Raw genomic sequence first — 22,609 nt, 5'->3', positions numbered from 1 at the left:
TACTGCTATAATGTAAACGTAAATGAAACCGAAAGTTGTGTTTAGGATGAGAGACGCCAAGAGTGTCTCAACTTGAAAAAACAAAACAGAACATTTTGTCCCCCCCCCCCAAAAAAATAATGAAGATGAGATTTGACGTTAAGGCATTGATCACTGAGGATCCCCATCCATTCTGTAGAGCTAGCTCTTACAACATCTTATCTGTTTATTTTGGGCCAAATGAGCTGCGTATCAGGTGATTAGGTTTTGTTTTACGAAACATTACATGGTTTGTTTTGCTGATAATGAGGGGAACTTTATGCACCTAAACCAGGTACCTGATTTTACTAGCTCATTATTTATGGTTTATTTAAATACATTTAACTACCTACAACTTCCTCTATGTAGGTATACTGATGTTTTGCTAAAGTCATGGTTTAAAGTCCTTTTAGCTGGGGAAACGGCCGGATTGGCCAGAGATTCCTCCAGCAGCATATGGAGCAAAGGGTTACTCAGTACTACCCTTCCTGCCAACAGGCTGGTTGAAAGAAGGCTAGATGAGTCCCTCTCTAAAAACAAAAATACATCTGGCTTTTTCAAAGTATTTGTGGACAAGAAAAACAAACTTGAAAGCTCAAGGGGTGCCACCTATCCACCGTGTGGAGGAATTGCTGTTTTAAAATTGCTGCTACCTGTGCAAATGGCCTGAATAATTAAACAGCTAATATGTGCATCTTATACTTGTGTTACTCTATAACGAGCAGAAGGGCAAAAATGAATAATATTGAGGTATATATTTATTTAACTAGTGAATTTAGTGGGTGTTCATTCATAACTGTTGCTTAGTATATATTAGTAACGTTTTAATGTTAGATACTATTCTCTAAAACAGTATTATCTCAGAAGTAGTTAAAACAATTGCTGCTTTTCTGTTTAACGTGAAAGAATTTAGATCCTGTTCTTCATTTTTGTTTATATTCCACAAAACATGAGTTATTTAAGGCTCTCCAAGGAATGAAGTACCATGAGAACCCCGTCCTTTCTATGCATTCAATGTTAAAAAGATAACATCTTTTAGACACATAAAAAATGTTTATGCTGTTAAATGGGTTAGCTTGGAGCTAAATTGGGTCTTGATTTATTTAGACGTATGGAGATTTCATCAACAAAATCAGGCATCATATAAAACAAAATAATCAGTGGATAGTTCACAAGTGCCTTAGATATAGTTGGTGTTGTGAAAAGTTTTTAGATTCCCTTTATACAGTATTCTAGTATTTACATCAAAGTTTTGAGACAAGCATATAAGCTCCATTAAAAAAAGTTATTATTAATTAACAAATGTAAGGGTATCCAGGCTACTGAAACCAGGCAGCTAGATGGATGCATTATAAGGTCTTTGTCAGTATAAAAACAGGAAGCATCAACTAATTTAAATAATAACCCAAGGGAGTCACATAGCACAGAAGAGAAGAAGCTGTCCCAAATACACAGGCTATTGGTCCTAGACACAGTCAACCTCTGCAACTTTGCTGTATGTCGGTCCAACAGTCAATTAGTCTGTATTTCTAGAGCAAATTTCATACATAATAGGGGTAAAAGCAGTGCTTTACGTGAGATTGAATCAGGAGGAAACAAAAAAAAGAAACAACAAAACAAATAAAAAAGAAATAATGAGTTAAACAAGTCAAGCATGGAAAAGGAAATAAATGAGTAAACAGAAGTCCAAATGATAACAGTAACTAAGATCACAAATAATTAAAACTATCTATTTAAAATAATAAGGCAAGGCAAATATTAATGTTTCAGTTTAGAGCTTAACTCGAACAGTTAAAGGCAATCTTAAACAAATGTGTTTCTACTCTTGATTTAGAGAAACTCAGGCCTTCAGCACTTTTACTGTGTTCTGGAAGTTTGTTCCAGATAAGTGGTGCATAGGAACTGAATGCTCCTTCTCTGTGTTTGGTTCTGGTTCTGGGGATGCAGAGTCGGCTTGAATCTGAAGACCTGAGTGGTCTGAAAGGTTGACACACTGACAGCAAATCTGTGATGTATTTAGGTGCTTTATAGACTAAGAGAAGTATTTCCAAGTATATTCTCTGAGATACAGGGAGCCAGTGTAAGGACTTTAGAACTGAGGTGATAATAATATTCATAATATATAAATCAGGAAATGCCCTGTGACCTGTCCAGGGTCTACTCCTTTTGCCCATTGACCGCTGACTAGGTGACCCTGCATAGAAATTCAGGTATAGAAAACAGATGGATGGATAAATAAGTGAAATGCATTTATTTATTAAAGGAAAATGAAATTGCACGTGCTTCAAACAAATTGTATGGAAATAAATTATAACAAATATAACAAAGGCATCCATTTATTGTTAATACCTGATTATCCATGCAGGGTTGTGTCTATCTCCGGTGGTCAAAGGGCGAGAGGGGAGGTGCACCCTGGACAGGTCGCCGGTCGATCGCTGTACAGCGAAGAGAAAAATGTGACAAACAGCCATGCATGCACACACCCTTGTATCTGAGGGCAATTTGGAGTAACCAGCTAACCTAGCAGTCATGTTTTTGGACAGTGGGCGGAAACCAAAGTACTCAGAAAGAAACTACATGTGCACAGAGAGAACGTGAGAACATTATGCGATGCCAGGATTCAAACCCAAAACCTTCTTGCAGCAGGTCAACTGTGCCAACTTTGCCCCCATGCAATTATAGTAAATGCAGTCATTTAAATTTCATATATATCCAAACCGGAGGGGATGTTAAAGTGCACAATATCTTAAGATAAGAAGGAATTGGGAAATAATCAGCTAAAAGCTAAACCAAAAGGATATTTTCAGTGGATTTCAGAAATGTCATAAATATTATAGTTTTCTGCTGTCCTCAGCTCTTAAGGAGGGTTGTTCCTCCGCTGATAACAATTTTAAGAGAACAAAAATGAAAACTCTTCACCCTGTTTTTTTATTAATATTATTGTAACCTTGAGTTCTATTAAAAGCTCATTTCTTCTACCAAAGCTTCATGTCTTTATATATATTTTGAACCAACCAGGGGAAGTCTGAGCTGCAAAGTTTCCCTCCATTTGCTCATTGAACCAGCAAAACAGCACAACACATGCACAAACAGTTGCTTGGTAAAGCCAAATAAAATAGAAAAATAAAAACACAGTTGCCATTTTCAAATACTTGTGGAGGTCCATTTGCAAACACTGTCTGAAATGAAGCCCCAGTTTCCTTCTCAGTTACAAACTATAGAATTTTACCATTAGTGTGATTACATAATGACACTGTTAACACACAACTATAATTAATTTGAACTACAACCTTTATCATCTGGTCCAGTACAAGCACTCTTGGGGTTTCAGATCAGCAGGAAGTCCTTTACCATGTAAACCAAAGTTCATCTTTACATAAGCCTTAATAACTTAATAACTACATTTAAGTGCTGAGTTTGAGATTTTTGTGGGTCTGTTTATCTTTTTCTAATGTTTAAAGTTTTATTTATTTATTTATTTATTCCAACCTCAGGCTTCCCAACAGACCAGAGAAATGGTGACAAAGAGTTTGTGATCAGACGAGCAGCAACCAACAGAGTCCTGAATGTGCTGAGGCACTGGGTGTCCAAACATTTTCCGGTAAATGCTCATTTCAGGACACATTTGTATGTGCCGTTTCTATCTGTAGAGTAGACATTCTGCTGAATAAACACTAAGCAGTTTAAAACTAATGGGCAGAACACATGGATCAAATGAGAGAAAGGTCTTCTATTCCAACCCACATCATTAATCTTTGTAAAGTTGTCCGGACACGTGTTTCTGTGTGTCTCTGAAGGACTTTGAGAGTAACAACGAGCTGAAGACAAAGGTTATTTCCTTCCTGGAGGAAGTGATGCATGACCCTGAGCTGCTGACACAGGAGAGGAAAGCAGCAGCCAACATCATCAGGTATCACTGGCCGCTGCTACAACCAGGAGATTAATGGGGTTTTATTCTTCAATTACCTATTGAATATATTTCTGGCCCAAGTCACAATTCACAGAGATGGAATTTTGATTGTTTAGTAAAAAAAAAATTAACAGGGATTAGGAATTTTATTTTTTATTAGCAGTGAAGGCTGATTTTTACTCTGAAGTCATAAGGTGAAAAGCAGAAAAATACGGAAACATGACCACATACACAAAAAATTCAGGAAATGCAGCTTTTCAACAAAAATATAAAAACTACAAATCTCCTGAAAAGTGTTTCATGATCTATTGATAATTCCCAAAGTTTTTTTTCTCATCCTACACCTGAATTAATTGCCAAAAAAAGCATATACACAAACACACACACACACACACACACACACACACACACGACACAACATACTTTTTGAAGAGAAACCCAGTGCAGGTTGATGCTGACTTTTTTTTCCTTTTCAGGACTTTAACCCAGGAAGATCACAGTGACAACCAGATCACCATGGAAGACGTGACACAACTGGTGAGTCGCGTCGATTGCTTTATGTATCCGCGATTTTGTTTTACCCCTCTCCAAGAAACAGATTATTTTAGACTAAATGAGCTTTTGTACGACTAAATTCTCTAAAACGTAACACAATGTTTTAGTCCAGTTCGTATTGTTTTTATTTTGTTTTCATACCACATTGATTGCGGTTTTATAGGTTTTTTTTTTTTTTTTTATCACCTGTTTTTAAGATTGTATTTTCCAAGCCTTGTAGAAACCCATGAATAACCAAGGGGACATGATTAGTCCAAATGTAAGCATATGCTGATTGGTCAAATAAGTTGAATGCTCGTTCTTCACCTGACCTAGTTAACAGTTTATTTATACTATAATCAACAGCTTCTTGTGCCTGAATCAGCCGTGAACATTAGTAATGGCCAGGTCAGACACAGTAAAGCTTTTCATCTGTTTTGTTCACTCGTGGGCCAAAGTCTCATTGTTCTTCGTTTTGTTCCACGGTGCCATCAAGTGGCCAAACATTGCAAAATAGGCTTTGACAAGTGAAGCTTTGGGTTGAATTGTGCTTAAAGTGTAACTCACCCCGATGTAAAGGCATAACCTCGCCCACACACATATATCTTGGAAAAAGGAAACCAAAAGGTTTATCAAAAAAATAAAAAAAAAATAGGAAAATAACAAATAATCCTAAAAATGCAACGTTCTTCTTCTACATTTTGTTGTTCTTCTTCGGTTTTTGTTGGGGCGTTTGCCAAACAACTTGGCGCAGTACTGTATTAAGACCACATTCCGCTATAAAGATTACGGTACATTTCTTATAGGTCTGATGTCATATTTTAATATTAAATGCCGTGGTTTTATTAGCTTTAAATAGAAAATATCACAGTTAGCAGAAATAAAGGGTGTAAAACAGCCTGTGTGTAATTAAGCTACATAGTGAACTGAGTTTTTGAACTGAAGGAACTTTTCAACAATATTTGTATTTATTGGATTGGTCGTATTTATCAGGTGCTGGTTGTAAAATGTTTATAGTATACAGAATGTTACTGTTGCGTTTAGGAATGAAAATGGAAAAAACAATTTTTTTTCTGCTGCAAAATGTAAACAAAATCAGGTCATGTATGTGTTTTTTTTTGCACTAATATAAATTATTTTTGGGAAGATTTTCATGACTTTGTCTATAGAACTAAAAAAAAATAATAATTTTCTGTCTTGATGAGTTTTCAAACACACTGGGTAAAATGGAACAAGAACAAGTGTACCAGAAAATATCATAGTGCACTTGACATGGGATTATTTACAGTACTTTCACATCCCTTCACCTTTTTTTTACTTTATTTTTACTTTATTATTTTCTAACCATGCAGCCACAGTCTTCCCTGTATTTAATTTTGGGGTTTTGTCGTGTCATAGGATAGTACAAAGTAGTGCATAATTCTGACGTGGAGGGCAAATCACACATGGATTTCATTTTTGTAAATGAAAATCTGACAGGTTTGGCATACATATGTATTCAGCTCCTTTTGATCAGATACCCAAATATAAAATACAGTGCAGCCAAATCACCAAGACACCACATGGAGTCCACCTGTTCTCTGAAGGCCTTATGGGTTTGTTTATCTGTGGTAAGCCTTAAAAAACAGACACTCTACATCCAATCTGAGGAATTTTGCTGAAAATAATAAGCAAAAACTCCAGTCTCTGGTTATTTAAAGCTTAAAGTCAAAAAGATCTTGAGCGATAATAAAATTTGGTTGTACAAAACATGTAATATCCCTAAGAAATATATTACGAGTTTATTTTATGTTTTAATTTTTAACTGATGTTTGAACTTCTTTCTCTAACTTAGGTTGGAGGGGGGAAAGCCGAACCGTTTGAGAGCCACTCTGCCATGGAAATCGCAGAACAGCTAACTCTGCTTGACCACCTGGTGTTTAAAGTCATCCCATATGAGTAAGCGCCACAATAAAGCTGTACACATCTGTGACCAACGCAGCATAGTTTTAGTCATTTAACTAAATTCTGCAGACTCATTTTTCAAGTCCACCCTGATTTGGTTTCTTTTAAATTACAGGGAGTTCTTCGGTCAAGGTTGGATGAAGAATGACAAAAATGAGAAGACACCGTATATCATGAGAACCACAAAGCACTTCAATGATGTAAGTTACTTAAGCACTACTGGCATCTTGATCTGATTTTACTTTAAAAAAATTTAATTTTCTCTTTTTTTCTCTGAAGACAAGCAACCTGATCGCCACAGAAATCCTGCGGTGTGACGACTTGGTCACCCGTGTCGCTGTCATAGAGAAATGGGTGGCTGTGGCTGACATCTGCCGCTGTTTGCATAACTACAACGCTGTACTTGAAATCACCTCCTCCCTAAACCGCAGCTCCGTTTTCCGCCTCAAGAAGACTTGGCTCAAGGTTTCCAAACAGGTACTTGTTTCTGCAGATGTTGCTCCAGCTTTTCAATGAAACTCTTACCGTGAAATATATGTATTATTACCATTTCTCCATAGACAAAAGCACTTATTGATAAGCTCCAAAAGCTCGTTTCATCAGAGGGGAGGTTCAAGAACCTCAGAGAAGCTCTGAAGAAGTAAGTTTTGTTCATGCACCCCTTATTGAAGAACAAAACAGAGTAGAGAAGTTGCATGATGGGAGTGTCTTTTCTTTCCACCAGCTGTGATCCTCCCTGTGTGCCATATCTGGGGATGTACCTCACTGATCTGGCTTTCATTGAAGAAGGAACACCAAACTACACCGAAGACAATTTGGTTAACTTCTCTAAGATGAGAATGGTGAGCTATTTGGGGATCTGTTACATGACATGCAAAATAGAGCTTTGCATGTCGAAAGTAACATCTTCCTCTTTTTGTCTTTTTTTAGATATCTCACATCATCAGAGAAATCAGGCAGTTTCAGCAAACAGCATATAAGATTGACCTGCAACCAAAGGTAATTCACTGGCACAACTGAAGCCTGAGGATTCAGGCTTTTGAACCCTAAAATTAGCTTTTTCTTAAACTGAGAGACCTATTGATGTATCTATAGGTCTACTATAAATGGACTTAAAAAATAACAAAACTAGTCATTGTAGGGTTGCGAGTTTAAGTAGGCTCCTACTCCGTTTTGTTGGGTAAGGGTTTGGAATTCACAAAGTATTTAAATAAAATGAATTGAAATAAATACAATTTTGACCTGCTTTACCTAAGGGATGTTTTTTTTTTTTTTTTATCACATGCTAGCTATGCTAACATTACATGCTAACACTACAACGCTGATATTTGAGAGCAACTTAAAAAGGTCAGCAAAGTTTGTGTATCTGCAACAATGAAGTAGTAAACCTCCGGACGACATAACTTCACTGCTTATCTGCTTAAATATTAGCTTCATGGACGCCAACAGCCCAATGAGGATGTTCTGTTGGTCTCAGATCCCCAGTCGAGATGTGCTTCCCAGGTACACACAGTTCTCCACCAATCCTCCGCTCTACTGTGATACGAAACAACGCAGGAAAATCGTAATCAGCTGATGGCTCAGTTGGCTAATAAATCAAGCAGCGACGTCTTTAAATGTTAATGTTCAATTCAAACTGTTGTAGGTCACTGAAACTTCATTACGTTAAGTTTATAGTCCAGCTTGTCTTGACTTACTGCTACTATTCAACTGCAGTGTACTTTATCAAATTGATCAAGTCCTGAGAACCCCTAAGTGCTTTACCCTACATTCAGGCATTCACACGCTGACGGTGGTGAGCTACGTTGCGGTCACAGCTGCTCTGGGGCAGACGGACAGAAGCGAGGCTGCCATACAATCTGAATTAAAGAAACAACTGGTCAAAACTTTAACATGCACAGCTGTCCTTCGAATAAATTGTTGAAAACCTTTTAGCTTCTGCTTCAAACCTCTAAGATATCAAATTAACAATATCATGCACCTGGAAAGAAGCAGCTCCTTTGCTCAGATTGAAAATCCAAGAAGACGCCTTCTATCCTTTTTCAGTTCAGAAAAACAGCATCAGTGTGTCCGAGCAGTTACTACCATTATCCTAAGGGCTGTGAGGTCCAGATAATTCACCCTCTGCTGGGTCTCATTTACAATTCGCCCCAAAAGAGGGTTTAGAGTAAGAGCAATTTCACATTTCAATGTATAACACAAAAAGCAACAGGTTACCTTATCCAAAATAGAAGGTTATGGAGAGGGAGCTCTGTGGAGGAGTCGATTCCAACTCCTGTGGACTTCAGCGTGAACCCATAATGCATGGGAGCAGTTATTGAAGTTGTATGGCTGGTTAGTAAAAGTGCCTGGATGTGCCAATACTCAGCATCATGAACCAGCTTTAAACACCAGCCAAAGTATAACAAGAAAGTAGCTTACAATATTTATTTATCCTTTCCACACAGGATACCTTTAAACATCATTTACAGAAATATGGTACCAAAAATAATGCTGTTTGGCTGAATTTTGCAACAGGGAAAACTGGGACCATTGAATAAACAGGACCAGGATATGTTGTGAGTGTTACATGACTGGGTGAAGCCTCCCTGCAGATATTAAGTGGTATAAAGTGGTCTTTGTATGCAAAGACCACTTTAGTGGTCAAGATAAATTCAAGTAATTTTAGTCTGGGAAACATATTCTGATGCACTTGGGAAGCAAAGGCTGGTTGGTAGGATCTAATAATAGAGAGGAGCTCATAAAGCGGAAAATGTTGAAAACCTAAAGTTATTCTTTCTAATAACTGAACGTTTTTTAGTGCTTTCTCTTAATGGGTAAGTAGCCCCTTAAGAATGATGCTCATTCTGATAACCTTCCACATATGAAAATACTAAAAGGATCCATTAGAAATACCTAAGTGACTATTTTGATATTAAAACCAGAACCTGGGGTATGGAAGAAGTGTGTTTTTTAAAGAGGATTTATTTCTGAAATTAAATCTACCGATTGTTCAGTTACAGACTTTAACATTTGCTCTTTTTTGGTCTGTTCCAGGTAGCCCAGTACCTACTGGACAAGAGCTTCGTTCTTGATGAGGAAAGCATGTATGAAGCCTCACTCAGAATCGAGCCTAAAGTGCCCAACTAATGGGGAAAGTGGTCCTTCACACTTAGTTTTCTTTGTTAATATTACATATAAGTTACCATTCATATTTCCATTTGTATAGCTGTACATGTTAAATATTTGTTCTTCTGTACAGTAGATGTTTAAAGTTGTTTGATGACACAAAACACTTTGATGTTTTTTTTCTGTTTTTTTTTCTTTCTTGTCATGTTGACACCTGCTTTAGAGACTTTTCATTTAACTGAGTAATTTAATGATAGTAATAATAATAATAATAATAATAATAATAGAGGTCACTGTAGTTGCATGCAACCGTGTTTCTTAGTGACCAATGACATTATTTTGCATCATATACTACTGTGTCGAATTTGCACTTTCTGAGCACTAATGCTGCTGGCTGTTGTTCAGCAGGCTTGAGTTTTATTGTTCGTTGAAGTTCTCTGCAACCAATGTAGCATTGTATAAATAAATTGCAAAAAATAAAAATAAAAAAAAAATCAGGTAAAAGAGCCCAGAGGAATAGTAAAATAGTATTTTAAAAGAGGGAACAATGATCAGTGGAAATGACAGCAAGATATCCAAAGCATTTGTGTCTCTGTGCTTCCCAAACCAAAAAAAGGAAGAGATTTATGTCTTCGTTTTTGTTTATTTGTCTAAACTGTGGTCCCAACTCTTTCCTATCAGTTCCAATCATTTTTATTATGAAACAAACAACCTAATCTGACTGACTAGGAATGAAGTTTAGATGGAGCTTTGTATTTAGTCATGTTATGGTTTGAAAATGCTCACGTAATCCTCCTCACTTCTACTAAGGTACACATAGTTATGTATCTTAGTTTTTTTCTAAAATTATTCTAAGCTCTATGGCTTGTTTGGCATTCAAAAGTGGGTTGCTGATGATCACACTGCAAGTCTGATCTCTTTTAGAAACAGCACTACCCAATGACAACGTTACTGTCCGCAAACCTCACAAGGTTCTGCTATGGAAAGGTTTTCTTGAACATAGAGGTGCTCCTACGTTGTAGAGCAGTGGTTCCGGCATTTTCCAGCTGCTAAAACATGCAATAACAGTAATCCTACAGTGACTCTGGTTGGAGTTCATAAACGTTTCTTATACCATTTTTCTGGGTGAATACTCGATTCTGATTGGCTGCGGAGGGTCCGTTAAAAAGTGCCTATAAAAAAGTTTGTTAGCAGGTAACGGCAAGACAGTTGATGCTGATTATCTTGGCAACATGTCACAACGAGATTTTGAATAGTTCTCTCAGCCGCTTCTTGTGAAAATCTTATGATTTTAACTGTGAGAATTTAAGAAATAATTTAACAGAGATTTTGAGAAAGTATTAATAATTGATTTAATATTTATTTATTTCGGAAGTGACGATGGTATAAGCAGAATAATGTCCTACGAGTTGTCCATTATCAGAAATTAATGGCCAGTTCACGCCTCCGCGTCGTCCATTAATTTTTGAAAATGGGCACCACGTCAGTCATTATCCCTTGCTCATATGCCGGTTACACAAAGGTATACTGGGAAGTCTGACAACCAAAACAATTAATACTTTTTTCACATTTCTCAATTTTATTATTTTCTGATTTGTAATAAGAAAACAACAAACTCTAAAATAGCAACATTTTTAGGTGATAAAATTCAAAAAGTTGCTAAACTCGATTAAAGGGCATATATCATCAGTTTTTACAACTTTTCAACTTTTTCGATTTTGTTCAGGCTTGTAGCTGAAAAATACATATTCAGTTAATGACCAAATTTAAGAAATTTGTTCAAACAGCTGAAAAATAAAACATGCATAAAGCACCCATACCCACAATCAAAGGTTGCCAAAAAGTGATCATGTTAACCATGCAATGGTAAACTCATACATGTCAATGCATAACAAAATGGCTACCCATAACAAAACATAACTAAGTCTCCAGAACAAATCTGAGTTCATCAGACAAAGGTAGATTGGTCCGTGATACGAAGGAAATAAGAAAAAATGTCATAGATGCAGTAGCTTGGAGAAAACTGGCTCTCTACAAGGGAATTAAAGCAGCACTGAGTAGGTTTTGACCTGAGTATTAGCTTAATTTGAGATATATTAAAGGATCTTTCAGGTCAACATACAGCACTTATCACGTATGGATGCTCAGTGGCCTTCTCAACAACTCGCCTATGTAACTTGAGAGGGTCGGATGTGTTGCTGAATGGGTCATGTGTGATGCTTTGCAGCAGTCTGAGCTCCGCTTAAACATGAGAGCTAATCTTACATGCTTCTACTTTTCCCATCCTTGAATCAAAGTTTGCCATGGCCATGGTTATTATTACAAAACATGTTAGCTCTTCTCCTGTGTTGAAGTTCCTACAGTCTTTCATAATCAGATGATTGAGCCTGTTGTCTGCTCTGTCCTTCTCTTCCACTGCTTCTGGAGCTCCCCCTCCCTCTCCCTCTCCCCTGGCTCTGCCTCATCCTCTCCCTGTTTCAATGGGAGACTGAGTATAATCAAGAGGTGTGAATGTGGCCTGATCTTTACAACTTGATGACTTCTCAATCTGCTGGTCCAAGATGGTCTGCTATCAGATTCCAAAACATAGAGACTATTTAATTTTGCTACAGCGCAGCGTTAGTGGCCTTCAGCCTGAGCTCCCCTTAAACATGAGAACTACTAATCTTACATGATTCTACTTTTTTCATCCTCCAGTCAAAGTTGGTCATGGCCATGGTTACCAGTGGCCTTCAGCGGGGCTAAACCGAAACCTGAAAGTTACAGGTCTAGTGCCCACACATCCATTTGGGATTGCTCCATTGGATAAAGCCCCTTCAGAAGAAGGGGCTTTATCAAAACTCCTTGCATATGATTGGATAAACCACTTGTCTGCCATCTTTACTGACATGCTACTTCAACCACAAAACCAGCCCGTGATGCTGACATTAAGGTAGATCAAGCTTTTGCCAAACCCAGTCAGGAGAAGGACAAAAACATAATTTCCACTAACAAAAGCATTTAAAGCCGATCTCTGGTGTGTTTTTTTAAATAATTAATATTCGGTAGATTGGACAACACTGATGAAATAGCAACATCAATGTTACAGCTTGCTTCTTTGTTGCAAGCCGCCATTGTTGTCTGAATCCAAACAATTGCTTCTCTGGTATGTCACTTCTATGAAAATTCTGCCCGGCGATCCTGATTGGCTCGTCCATTTTATGTGGTATTGTAATCCCTCCCAATGGCAGCTATTCCAGATGGATGTCAGGAGTCGTGTGGAGCTCGGCAGAGCGACATCAATCTGGTGAGAGTCAGGTTACCACTACAGCAAATCAGCTGTCAAAACCTAATTTTGCAGTTTTCAGCTGATTTATTTGTACCAACAGAGGACACATGAATATAAAAAGCTGTTTTGTCCCTGTCAGAGCTGTCTGTCATTGTATGAACCATGTTGTGTTTTCATCATTTAGCTTTGGATTGTTCCTTCTCTTAAATCCAAATTTTTATTGATTCTAACCACAAGGAAAACATGACTTTCCAGTAAGTTTTTGTTTTTGGTCGCTGAGGAGAGATCCATCGTCTCTGACTATGTTTGCTGTCATTTAACTCAATACAAATGTCCTGAATTTATCATCTTTGAAGCAGAAATGCTCACAATATTCTCTTTCTGTGTCACCAAGAATTAGCCACACAGCCATATAATTACATTTTGTTTTTTGTCAAGAATCGAATCTGTATCCCTGTATACTCCCACAGAGAGTGACATGCCTCAAGATCAAGATTGTCCAAACTTTTGATTACCTGGGCCAAAATTGTAACGTCAAAAGTACTTAAGGGCCAAAAATGGAAATAAAAAACAAACTAACATTCAACTAACAAATTTGTCCGATTTCATTTTCAAACGGGATGTGTAAATCATTACAGATTCAAAATTTAAAAAAGGTTTTGCGTCTTTTGTCGTATTAAAACATGGTCGTCCATTTTCCTTTGGACTTGAATTAACTTTTTTTGCCTAATCTCCGCAACAGAAACAGGACTTGAGTCAGTGTTGTTTTAAAACAGTTACTGTACTTAGCCAATTTAAAAAAATTAATTAAATGCCAATTTTGGTGCACTAAAGTCTGCATTTGATTAAAAGTCATTGAACAAATGTAGTGCTATTTATACTATGAAATTAGATACTTAGTGTTGTACCAAACATTTTCAATTGTAAGAAAGTTTTAATCGGCAACAATTTTGTCTTAATCAAGAATAAATAGCCACCATCTGCACTACTCACATGTGCTGGTGCATCAAATTATTGTTGAATTGCAGTTGAGGGCCGCATAAAATCAACCCAGGGGCCGGAAATGTTTCCCAGGCCACACTTTGGCCACCACTGCCCAAGATGCTGTCAAAACAAACATGTCATCATCTAATATGGTAGTAAATTAGTATTTTAGTTTTAGGTTTTTCTTTTCTTTTTTTCTTGCCAGGAATTTAAAATTACTCTACCATCTTGAAAACCAATGTAAATGCAGATTGGGAATATTTTATAGTTTCAAAATCTGTCGGTGTTCTGGCTTTACAATATGATGATATATGCTCTTTATTAAACATCTGGTAGTCTGTAGAGTTTCTTTCTATCTTTTATTTTAATCCCTCAATCTTTTTACTGTCTGGCAGATGTTGTGAAACTTGTTATGGCCATCGGTGCAGGAGTTGCGGGCTTCAGCTCTGAGATACATGTTTTCATTAACCTAAAATTGACAAAAACCTATGTGTATTTTGACAGTAAGGTGTACTAATCTTTTTTATGAGGTGCCCAAGACCTCTTTGAACAGCTCAATTTATTTCAGATTCAGCTGCAAGATGTGTTAAAAATTACAGCAATTAAGAAGGTTAATGTTCTTATATATTGGAATTATTTAAAATTAGAAACCAGATTTCTGCTACTTGATTTAACACAATAGTACAGTTGGTTAAAATTTCCTGTCTTAAAAGACTCACTAAAAAGACCACATGCAGTTGTACCTTCAAGTTTGGGTTCTACTTCTGTAGAGTGGTTGTTGCTCTTCTGTAAGTAAAAAGACAATCTGTCCTTCTTGCTGTTCCAGTGATTGTGGAACGTGACTGTACATCACTCTGTTATATGCATTGCTGTTAAAAACTATGATCAAATGTATGTGAATGACCTCTGCCTGCAGCATTCAAACACTATTTTTGTAGTAGTATACAAGAGAGTGAACCTGCTCTTTATATGAACCTGGGGAAGTATTTTGTACTTTGTTGTTAATTCACTTCACTGAGACATGCTGTACATTTTGTACATGCGAGCTGGCATATTTCTCAATGTGGAACAGTGTAATCCTTTCGAATACAAGCTCTATGTAAAATGCTACAACAGTGTGGTCTTGAAACCATGACTTAGAGGTAGAGACACAACTTCAAAGTGTTTTGCATTTATACTGTAATCCTGTTTATAATCATTTCTGTTAGCAGGAATATAGTAATGTAGTGCTTATTCTGTGAATATCTGTATGTATTTTTACTATGTATGTACAGTACACTTTTACGGCTCATGTAGTAGGCATGCAACACCTTCACAGACAGAATTAAACTATTTACTGATACTGTATACACCTATACCTTCACATAATCTTCTAAGGTATTTAAACAAATAAACATTTTTGCTGTTAGCAATACCCAGTGGTATGAAAATTATCTTTCAACCCTCTCGATTCCACAGCTTAAGAAATATTCCTACTTTTGTAAGAAAAGCAAATGATTAAAAAAAAAGAGAATTATGAAGATGAACATGACAACAGATAAACAAAAATATGTTTCCCAGTTACCTCTTGTTAATAAATACATTTTATCTCAGGAGGATGTCGTCTCAAGTGTTTTTGTAGCTCTATTGGTTGTGCACGTTCAATTTTGTAATAAAAAATAAAACACAGTTATTTATAGGGATTCTTGCAAGGAGACCAGGAAACATTTTTTAATAGAACAATTCAAGAGTAATGTTGCCTTTTATAGAAGACTATGATATTCTAAATTAGTAAAATCAGACTAAGTATGGCTGGAACAAAATATATAAACCTCAACCATCAACATCAAAACAAGATGAATAATACAGACCACCACAAACTGGGGTTACAAATTGGGTAATAAAAGGCAAACTGACCTTGAACCTTTGAGTTTTTACTTTTTTTTTAATAGATAGAGATGAAATATTTGGGCCAGTATGAAAATCTAAAAAATGACTACCTGTTCAAAACACAATTACATCTCATCACAACACAACAGAGAACTATTGAAGATCGCCTGTGGGTTTGAAAAAAAAAAAGTCCCCACAACAGGTAAAAAATAACAAATGGCTGTTACAAAAGCTGCTGTGGCACCAGGCTCCATTTTTTTATGCAAAAACGTTTTACAGGTTCAAAGTGACAAAATAACCACCATCCTATGACATGTTTTGTTCTAAAAGTAAGTTGTGCACTAGGCTCCATTCAGTTTTATTTACACTTTAAATAGCTCAGCATCAGGCACCTTATTAAGTTCTTCTTTGTTGATGAATACTATAGAACTACAAAGTGGCAATGGCCTGGAATGCTAGCTTGTGCCTTTACAGTTAAATCAAACATTATCCATACCCAAGGCAGATTTCAATTAGAGATTGTTTAAGGAGTTTTTAAGAATTTTATAAGAAATGAGGAAGAGATTCCTTTTACATTGTTATATTATCTGCAGAGAAATCTAATTTTGAAAAAAAAATATGCATTTGTTTTTATTTACATTTTATTAGAAATGTGCACAGTGAAGGATTTACATCAACAAATAAATATAGGCCTATAGCCTCTAAACTAAAAAAAAAAAAAAGAAATAAATCACCTGATTTAAGAATTTGCACTCTTTTTTACAACTTGTAGATTAAAAACCTGCAGGAAACATCAAGCTCAAGCACCGTCAAATAAGGTTTGGCCAGTATTTGAATTGGCCAACTTGAATCTACTAAACGCTTTTAGAGTAATTATAATAGTAATAGTAATAGTAATAGTAATAGTAATATTGTTACTGATATTTTGCCACATTTTTAAAAAACTTTTATTTATTTATTTTTTAATTTAATGTTTTTGAAGTTATAACGTGAACCACCGCAGCGGTAGGGTTGCACCTTTCCTGGCCCAGCTATGACTCGGCAGATGAAAACTTGACATTACCTGCCGCAGTTATATAGCTGTCCTCCATGGTTACAGACTGTCACGGGGAGAGCTGTGTTTTGATTGGTGCCTAATTCCGACAACACGGTGACGTCACAAACTGCGGGACGTTTCATGTTACACATTTGGGTAGCGTTTCATCTCGTGACCCATCTCATCTGTTTCCTCTCCACCGTCACCTCTTCGGGCTGCAGCGCTACGGAGGGACCATGACGAGGCTCTGGCTCCTGCTTTGCTTCTTGTCCCTAGCTTCAGCTTTTTACCTGTCTGAGCGAGGTAAGCCTTCACAAAAGCGGCACTGATACCATAGAGGCTAAGTTATTGTTCGCTTTTGCATGACTTTCACTTTCTTTATTCCGCCATATGGAATCATGTTGCTATAAAGTGTTGTATTTCCTGCACCCGACGCATTTTTAATGCTGTGTGAATTATTTTCAGATGAGTTTCATTTCAAGTCATGGATGGCGCAGGTGGGTCTGTTTATAGCCTGTAACTCCGGCTAAATAAAAGTTTGTGCAAAAGTATGCGGAAGTTTTTCGAGGTGGAAAAATCACTGCAACACTGACAATAAACCTCACTCCCTCACATGTACAGTACAACAAAGCATACGACTTCAATGAGTACTACCGAAGACTCCAGATATTCACAGAGAACAAGAGGAGGATCGACAAACACAATGAAGGGAATCACTCTTTCACAAGTAGGAACTTTTTTCCCCCCCTTCCATTCATCTACTTACTTCTTGTCATATTTGACCCTCTAAATCACGTTCTCTTTTAATCTCTCCGTGAAGTGGGACTCAACCAATTTTCAGGCATGACTTTTAATGAGTTTCGAAAGGCTTTCCTCATGTCTGAGCCGCAGGTAATGTCCTTTGCACGAAACTTTGCTCGCAAGGAGCATTGTGTGGCGGACAGCGACTTAACATCTGTTGCAAATTGCAGAACTGCTCTGCCACCAAGGGAAACTACCTCAGCAGCAACGGACCACAGCCGGATTCCATTGACTGGAGAAAGAAGGGGAATTATATAACACCAGTAAAGACTCAGGTGAAGATGAATTCAAACATTCACAATTTTGATTTTTGATTTATTTAGTTATTTTAGTTCTTGGAGCTTAGTTTCTTAACTTGATAGAGGCAGCGCATTCAAAAAGCTTTGATCTTCTCAAGCGAGACACTAACACGTAAAAACTCAGCTTTCTTTGAGGATCTTCAAGAACAAATAAACCAACACCATCGCATTTTCTGTAATTTCTTTTTTATTATTATTCTACTCTTGGGATTTAGATATGTAGTGTCCCATAGATACAATAACATGACTCTTTAAACTTAAGGGTTTCTTCACCTTTCGCTTCCTATTTTTTGATTTGAAGAAGTTCTAACTTAATTTTGTGCACATCAAAAATACAGCTGCACAGTATAATGAATCACAATAATCATATACTTCTGCAGGTTCAGAAATGCACAGGCTGACTTTTAGCTAGGAACAAGATAAACTCTGTATTACAGAGAGGAGGCGCGAGTATTGTAGGGCAGTCCAGGGATATCCCCAATCCCCAAAGAAAATTAATTTAGACTCTCTGAAATGCTATTTCCCTCATTTTGAGGTGGAATGCAGCCAATTTTTTTGTCTTTGCTACAGCACTACTCTCCTCATCCTCATCCTGAGGATGGGAGGTATCTTCATGTATCCTAGTACATGCAAGCCAAAGGGTGGTTATGCCACTACAGATACAGACACAGTTGGATAGCTATTTGCAATTAGCCTTCTGGCAGGAACTTGCAAAAAACGTCTAAATAAAGTATAAATTAGACTAAGTTAAATGAGGTTGTTTAACTTTATTATTCAACAAGGCCATCTCTAGTATTGCAACTTTTTTGTTCAACAAACTCAACAACAATTTTCCAACAACTTCAAATAAAGTTTCACAACTTTTTTCTGTCTTAGTCTAACAACAATATAATGTTTCATAACATAAGAAGTTAAGAACACAGCTGACCCCGAGTGCACTGAAACTATTTCTTGTACTAAAAGGTGAAACTTCATTATCACATACAAACATCATTATCAGCTGCCAATTGTCACCAAACTAAAGATATAACACTTTTATCTCTATCAAAAACCACCAATAGGGTTAGCTGAGGTAATGCAACATTCCTCTTCAAGATCATGTGAGGTAGCACCTAAAACAACATTAGAAGCGCCTTGAGGTCTGAAGGCAGATGTCCCTGACCAACTCTGCTGGTACTACAGCTCACTTGAGACATTAAAACAACAAAACTAGACGTGCCAGGGGTGTGGGATGTAAAGTAAAAGCAACTGGAGGTCATGACTTCAACACAAACTACCAGCGCATGTGGGCATGGATGTACAGGACGCTGGCAGCTGCAAAGTCAAAGTCAGCAATAGGGATTTTGGCATAGCTCAGCCTGATCAACCTGACAAGTTGATCAATAGAGAGAAGCGTGCTGGACTTTGTTTTTATTCTATTCTGGCAGCAGAAGACCCGTACAGCCTCTGCATTGCTGATGAGCACAGTCAGACAGCATGTCATCTGCTTGTACACCTTTATTGATCTTTTGGAAATAAAGACTGTAATACCTCAAAGAACTGTGAAAAAATTGTGACCTCCGTTTGACATTTGCTCCTCCCCAGTCTAGTCATTGACGTTGGCTGTTGTTTTTCCTCCATTCCACAGACAGTATTGTCCCAAAGCAAGAAAAAAAAACTATAATCCTATAGTTATCAGGCATTCGATGAGTTTTGTATACATTGTCAAAGTTCCAAGCTTTTGCGGAAAATAGCCAATGAAATGCGACTCTCGCGAGATGTGAGCTTAGCGCAAGATTACACAAAACTTGAAGGGGAGATCCTATCTGGCGGCTTGGTCAATGCCGGATCGGCGAATTTTGAACATTGAGCTAAGTTTCCGGGAAAAATTAGGACGTACCGAAGGTGTACATCCGAAAACAGGGCGTACACTTTCTTAATATTTTTAGTACATTGTGTACGATGTACGCCCGTATGCATTGCTACCTAAAATTTTTATTCTGTTTTTTTTCTTGTATTTTAATAATGTAAAGCACTTTGCATTGTCTCTGTACTGAAATGTGCTATACAAATAAATTTCCCTTGCCTTGCCTAAAAGCCTGGACTGCATGGATGCAATATCTGATTGGCTATTATATTTGAAGGTTAAAGGGGGTATAGGAGATGTTTTCAATGAAAGGAGGCTTCAATAATCTCTAATTATCAAATCAGCCTTCAGATGTTATTGTTATACCTTTACTGCACTGTGCATATTGGCCTTGAATTTAAATGGTATTACAATATAAGCTGCTTTAAGTAAAGGACACTCCAGCATCACATTGCTATGCATCTGATACTAGAGCATTCGCAATATGATCTAGAGCTAAGCTAGGCTGCTACAGAGTCACAACTCTGGGATGCCAGATGTAAGGTAAGGCAAGTTTATTTCTAAAGTACATTTCAGTAACAAGACGACTCAAAGTGCTGTAGCTACTGTATAATTCACCATTGCTAGAAAAGTGACGCAACTGCTACTTAATAATTCCTGAATGCTTGGAGAGGCCCCAACTAACAGCAGCCTGACCTACATTCTGATTAATTCAGCTAATATAACACATTAAACTTCCAGCCCGAGACAGTGAGGTAATTATTAAGGAGGGGGAAGAAAATAAAACAATACAGCAATGTCACTGTAAATGTAACACACCCTACCTGACGCAGTAGCACTTTGAATTTCACAACCTTCATCCCAATAGCACATGCACTATACAAAATGGCAGCGCATCAAAAGCAACACCCACAGACGAGAAAGGAGCTGATGTTCCACAAAATGTGATTCATTTCTTTACATGTAGACCCAATTAAAACACATTTGTACATATGACAATATACAGGGAAAGGAAAGAGACAGTTACATCAGCCATTTCTGCTTCTTATTATATTCCAGGGATCTTGTGGTAGTTGCTGGACTTTTTCCACGACTGGCTGTTTGGAGTCCGTTACTGCTATCGCCACCGGGAAGCTCGTGCCTCTGGTGACATACTTTTACTTTGTTGTCAAAACTTTTATTCTTGTACACAGAAATGACTGTAGTGATTTTAAACTGACTCTTGTATGATTCAGTCTGAACAGCAGCTGGTAGACTGCGCCCAGGATTTCAACAACCATGGATGTAATGGGTGCGTGCCCAACATGTTTCCGGTCGCTTTTAATACTTACCCTGTATGTGTGACTTCTTTATAACCCAGACCCATGCCTGTCTTATAGTGGTCTTCCCAGTCAAGCATTTGAGTACATCATGTACAACAAGGGACTGATGACAGAGCAGGACTATCCATACAAGTTTGTGGTAAATTTTCAGCAACCCTAAAAACTAGACAACAAAGGCGACCATAATGACTTTATGTAACTTTTACTCTTGGGTCATTCAGGAGGGTATATGTTCATATAAACCGTCACTGGCTGCTGCTTTTGTGAAGGAAGTGAGGAATATAACAGCGGTGAGTGATCAGCGCCATTCTTTAAAATAAAAGTTTTAATGAAGGTGTGAGAATAAAGGTTTCCTGTTGTTTCCCAGTACGACGAGATGGGGATGGTTGACGCTGTCGGCACTCTCAATCCTGTCAGTTTTGCCTTTGAGGTCACCGACGACTTCATGCATTACCGAGAGGGCGTGTACACCAGGTGAGAGCCCATCTGGACATTAAGTAGATTTAAAAATTGATATCAAAAATATATATCTTTGTGTTCAAAAACTAGCTAATGTTTGTATGTAGTTGAAGTGGAGGAAAATTAGTGGTACATTTTCACACAAGGAAGTTATAAAAAAAACTAACCACATACTTATGTTGTGTAAATATACATTTTATGGTTTACCATTTTCCATTTGACTTTAAACTCTCATTACAACTTAGTACTGCAGTAATGTTCTTAGCACGAAAACACAGGGCCTTTATGTACAGTGAAGTTGTAATTTTAGTTCCTCATTTCCTGTAAAACCATCCGTGTTTAAAAAGTCACATGCCATTTTTGGTCTCTCCCTACTTTCAGCACCACCTGCCACAACACCACAGACAAGGTGAATCATGCTGTGCTAGCTGTTGGCTATGGACAAGAAAACAGCACCCCCTACTGGATAGTGAAGAACTCATGGGGATCTAGCTGGGGCATAGACGGGTAAACTTCTTTTTCAGTTACACTGTCCAAAAATATCAATACATGCCTACAATCAGATAGTCGCTTATAACAATGTTCTCCTTGTGCAGATATTTCCTCATAGAAAGGGGAAAGAACATGTGTGGACTCGCCGCCTGCTCATCTTTTCCAGTGGTGTGATTTCACTACATGAAATGTCTCAAATAACTTTGGATTTTTTTATCATACACAGGAAAATTGTTTTTACCAGCATTGTAAAATTTTATGTATTGTATTTGATGGAGGCATTATAACCTCAGTTAAAGAATTGTTATTTGGTGGACTGAATCATATTCAGATTTCCTGTGTATTCATAATAACTGAGATGATCGGTTTACTGTCAAATTTTATAGATCAAACTACAAAATAAAATATTTTTAAACTTGCTTTAGTCAGTATATTGCAAATGTCTGCAACATGCCCAAATAAAATTAGAATTTTAAGATTTACCAGGGCACAGTGGTAAAAATGTAATGTCTTTCTGCAAATAAATCAGCATATCTGTAAGTTATGACTATAAATATACAATTTTTTTATTTTAGTTTAATTGAATCTGTTCTAAATTTATCTTTTGTCTGATTGCATGGATGATTCATGTCAAAAAGAATAAAAAATTTATTCAGAGTATTGTGAAGGTGCCGGGACTTTCCTCCATGTGCTTGGTAAAGTGAATAAGGCCAGGTCAG

The 22,609-nt window shown here is 37.2% G+C and overlaps 2 protein-coding genes across 2 annotated transcripts in view; both read left to right on the top strand.

The window, feature by feature from the left end:
* The window catches only part of rasgrf1 (Ras protein specific guanine nucleotide releasing factor 1), a 39,797-nt gene extending 28,075 nt beyond the window's left edge, over window positions 1–11,722 (top strand). The window contains exons 19-28 of the mRNA XM_036149904.1: window positions 3,513–3,619; window positions 3,816–3,928; window positions 4,405–4,465; window positions 6,297–6,400; window positions 6,522–6,606; window positions 6,686–6,883; window positions 6,967–7,046; window positions 7,131–7,248; window positions 7,337–7,405; window positions 9,443–11,722. Coding sequence (XP_036005797.1) covers window positions 3,513–3,619; window positions 3,816–3,928; window positions 4,405–4,465; window positions 6,297–6,400; window positions 6,522–6,606; window positions 6,686–6,883; window positions 6,967–7,046; window positions 7,131–7,248; window positions 7,337–7,405; window positions 9,443–9,535 — 1,028 coding nt within the window. The 3' untranslated portion in view covers window positions 9,536–11,722. The remainder of the gene's footprint in view (window positions 1–3,512; window positions 3,620–3,815; window positions 3,929–4,404; window positions 4,466–6,296; window positions 6,401–6,521; window positions 6,607–6,685; window positions 6,884–6,966; window positions 7,047–7,130; window positions 7,249–7,336; window positions 7,406–9,442) is intronic.
* A 5,138-nt stretch (window positions 11,723–16,860) lies between these two features.
* On the top strand, window positions 16,861–22,309 carry ctsh (cathepsin H). Its single transcript, NM_001309935.1, is given in 12 exon segments — window positions 16,861–16,974; window positions 17,137–17,168; window positions 17,293–17,398; window positions 17,492–17,562; window positions 17,643–17,747; window positions 20,677–20,763; window positions 20,853–20,908; window positions 20,997–21,078; window positions 21,161–21,229; window positions 21,307–21,413; window positions 21,780–21,905; window positions 21,995–22,309. Coding segments are annotated over 12 exon segments (978 nt in total). The 5' UTR covers window positions 16,861–16,907; the 3' UTR covers window positions 22,065–22,309.
* The last annotated feature ends 300 nt before the right edge of the window (window positions 22,310–22,609 follow it).

Source organism: Fundulus heteroclitus, chromosome 2 (assembly GCF_011125445.2).
Source record: "Fundulus heteroclitus isolate FHET01 chromosome 2, MU-UCD_Fhet_4.1, whole genome shotgun sequence".
In the NCBI taxonomy this organism is placed as follows: domain Eukaryota; kingdom Metazoa; phylum Chordata; class Actinopteri; order Cyprinodontiformes; family Fundulidae; genus Fundulus; species Fundulus heteroclitus.
This window is presented reverse-complemented; position numbering and strand designations above follow the sequence as displayed.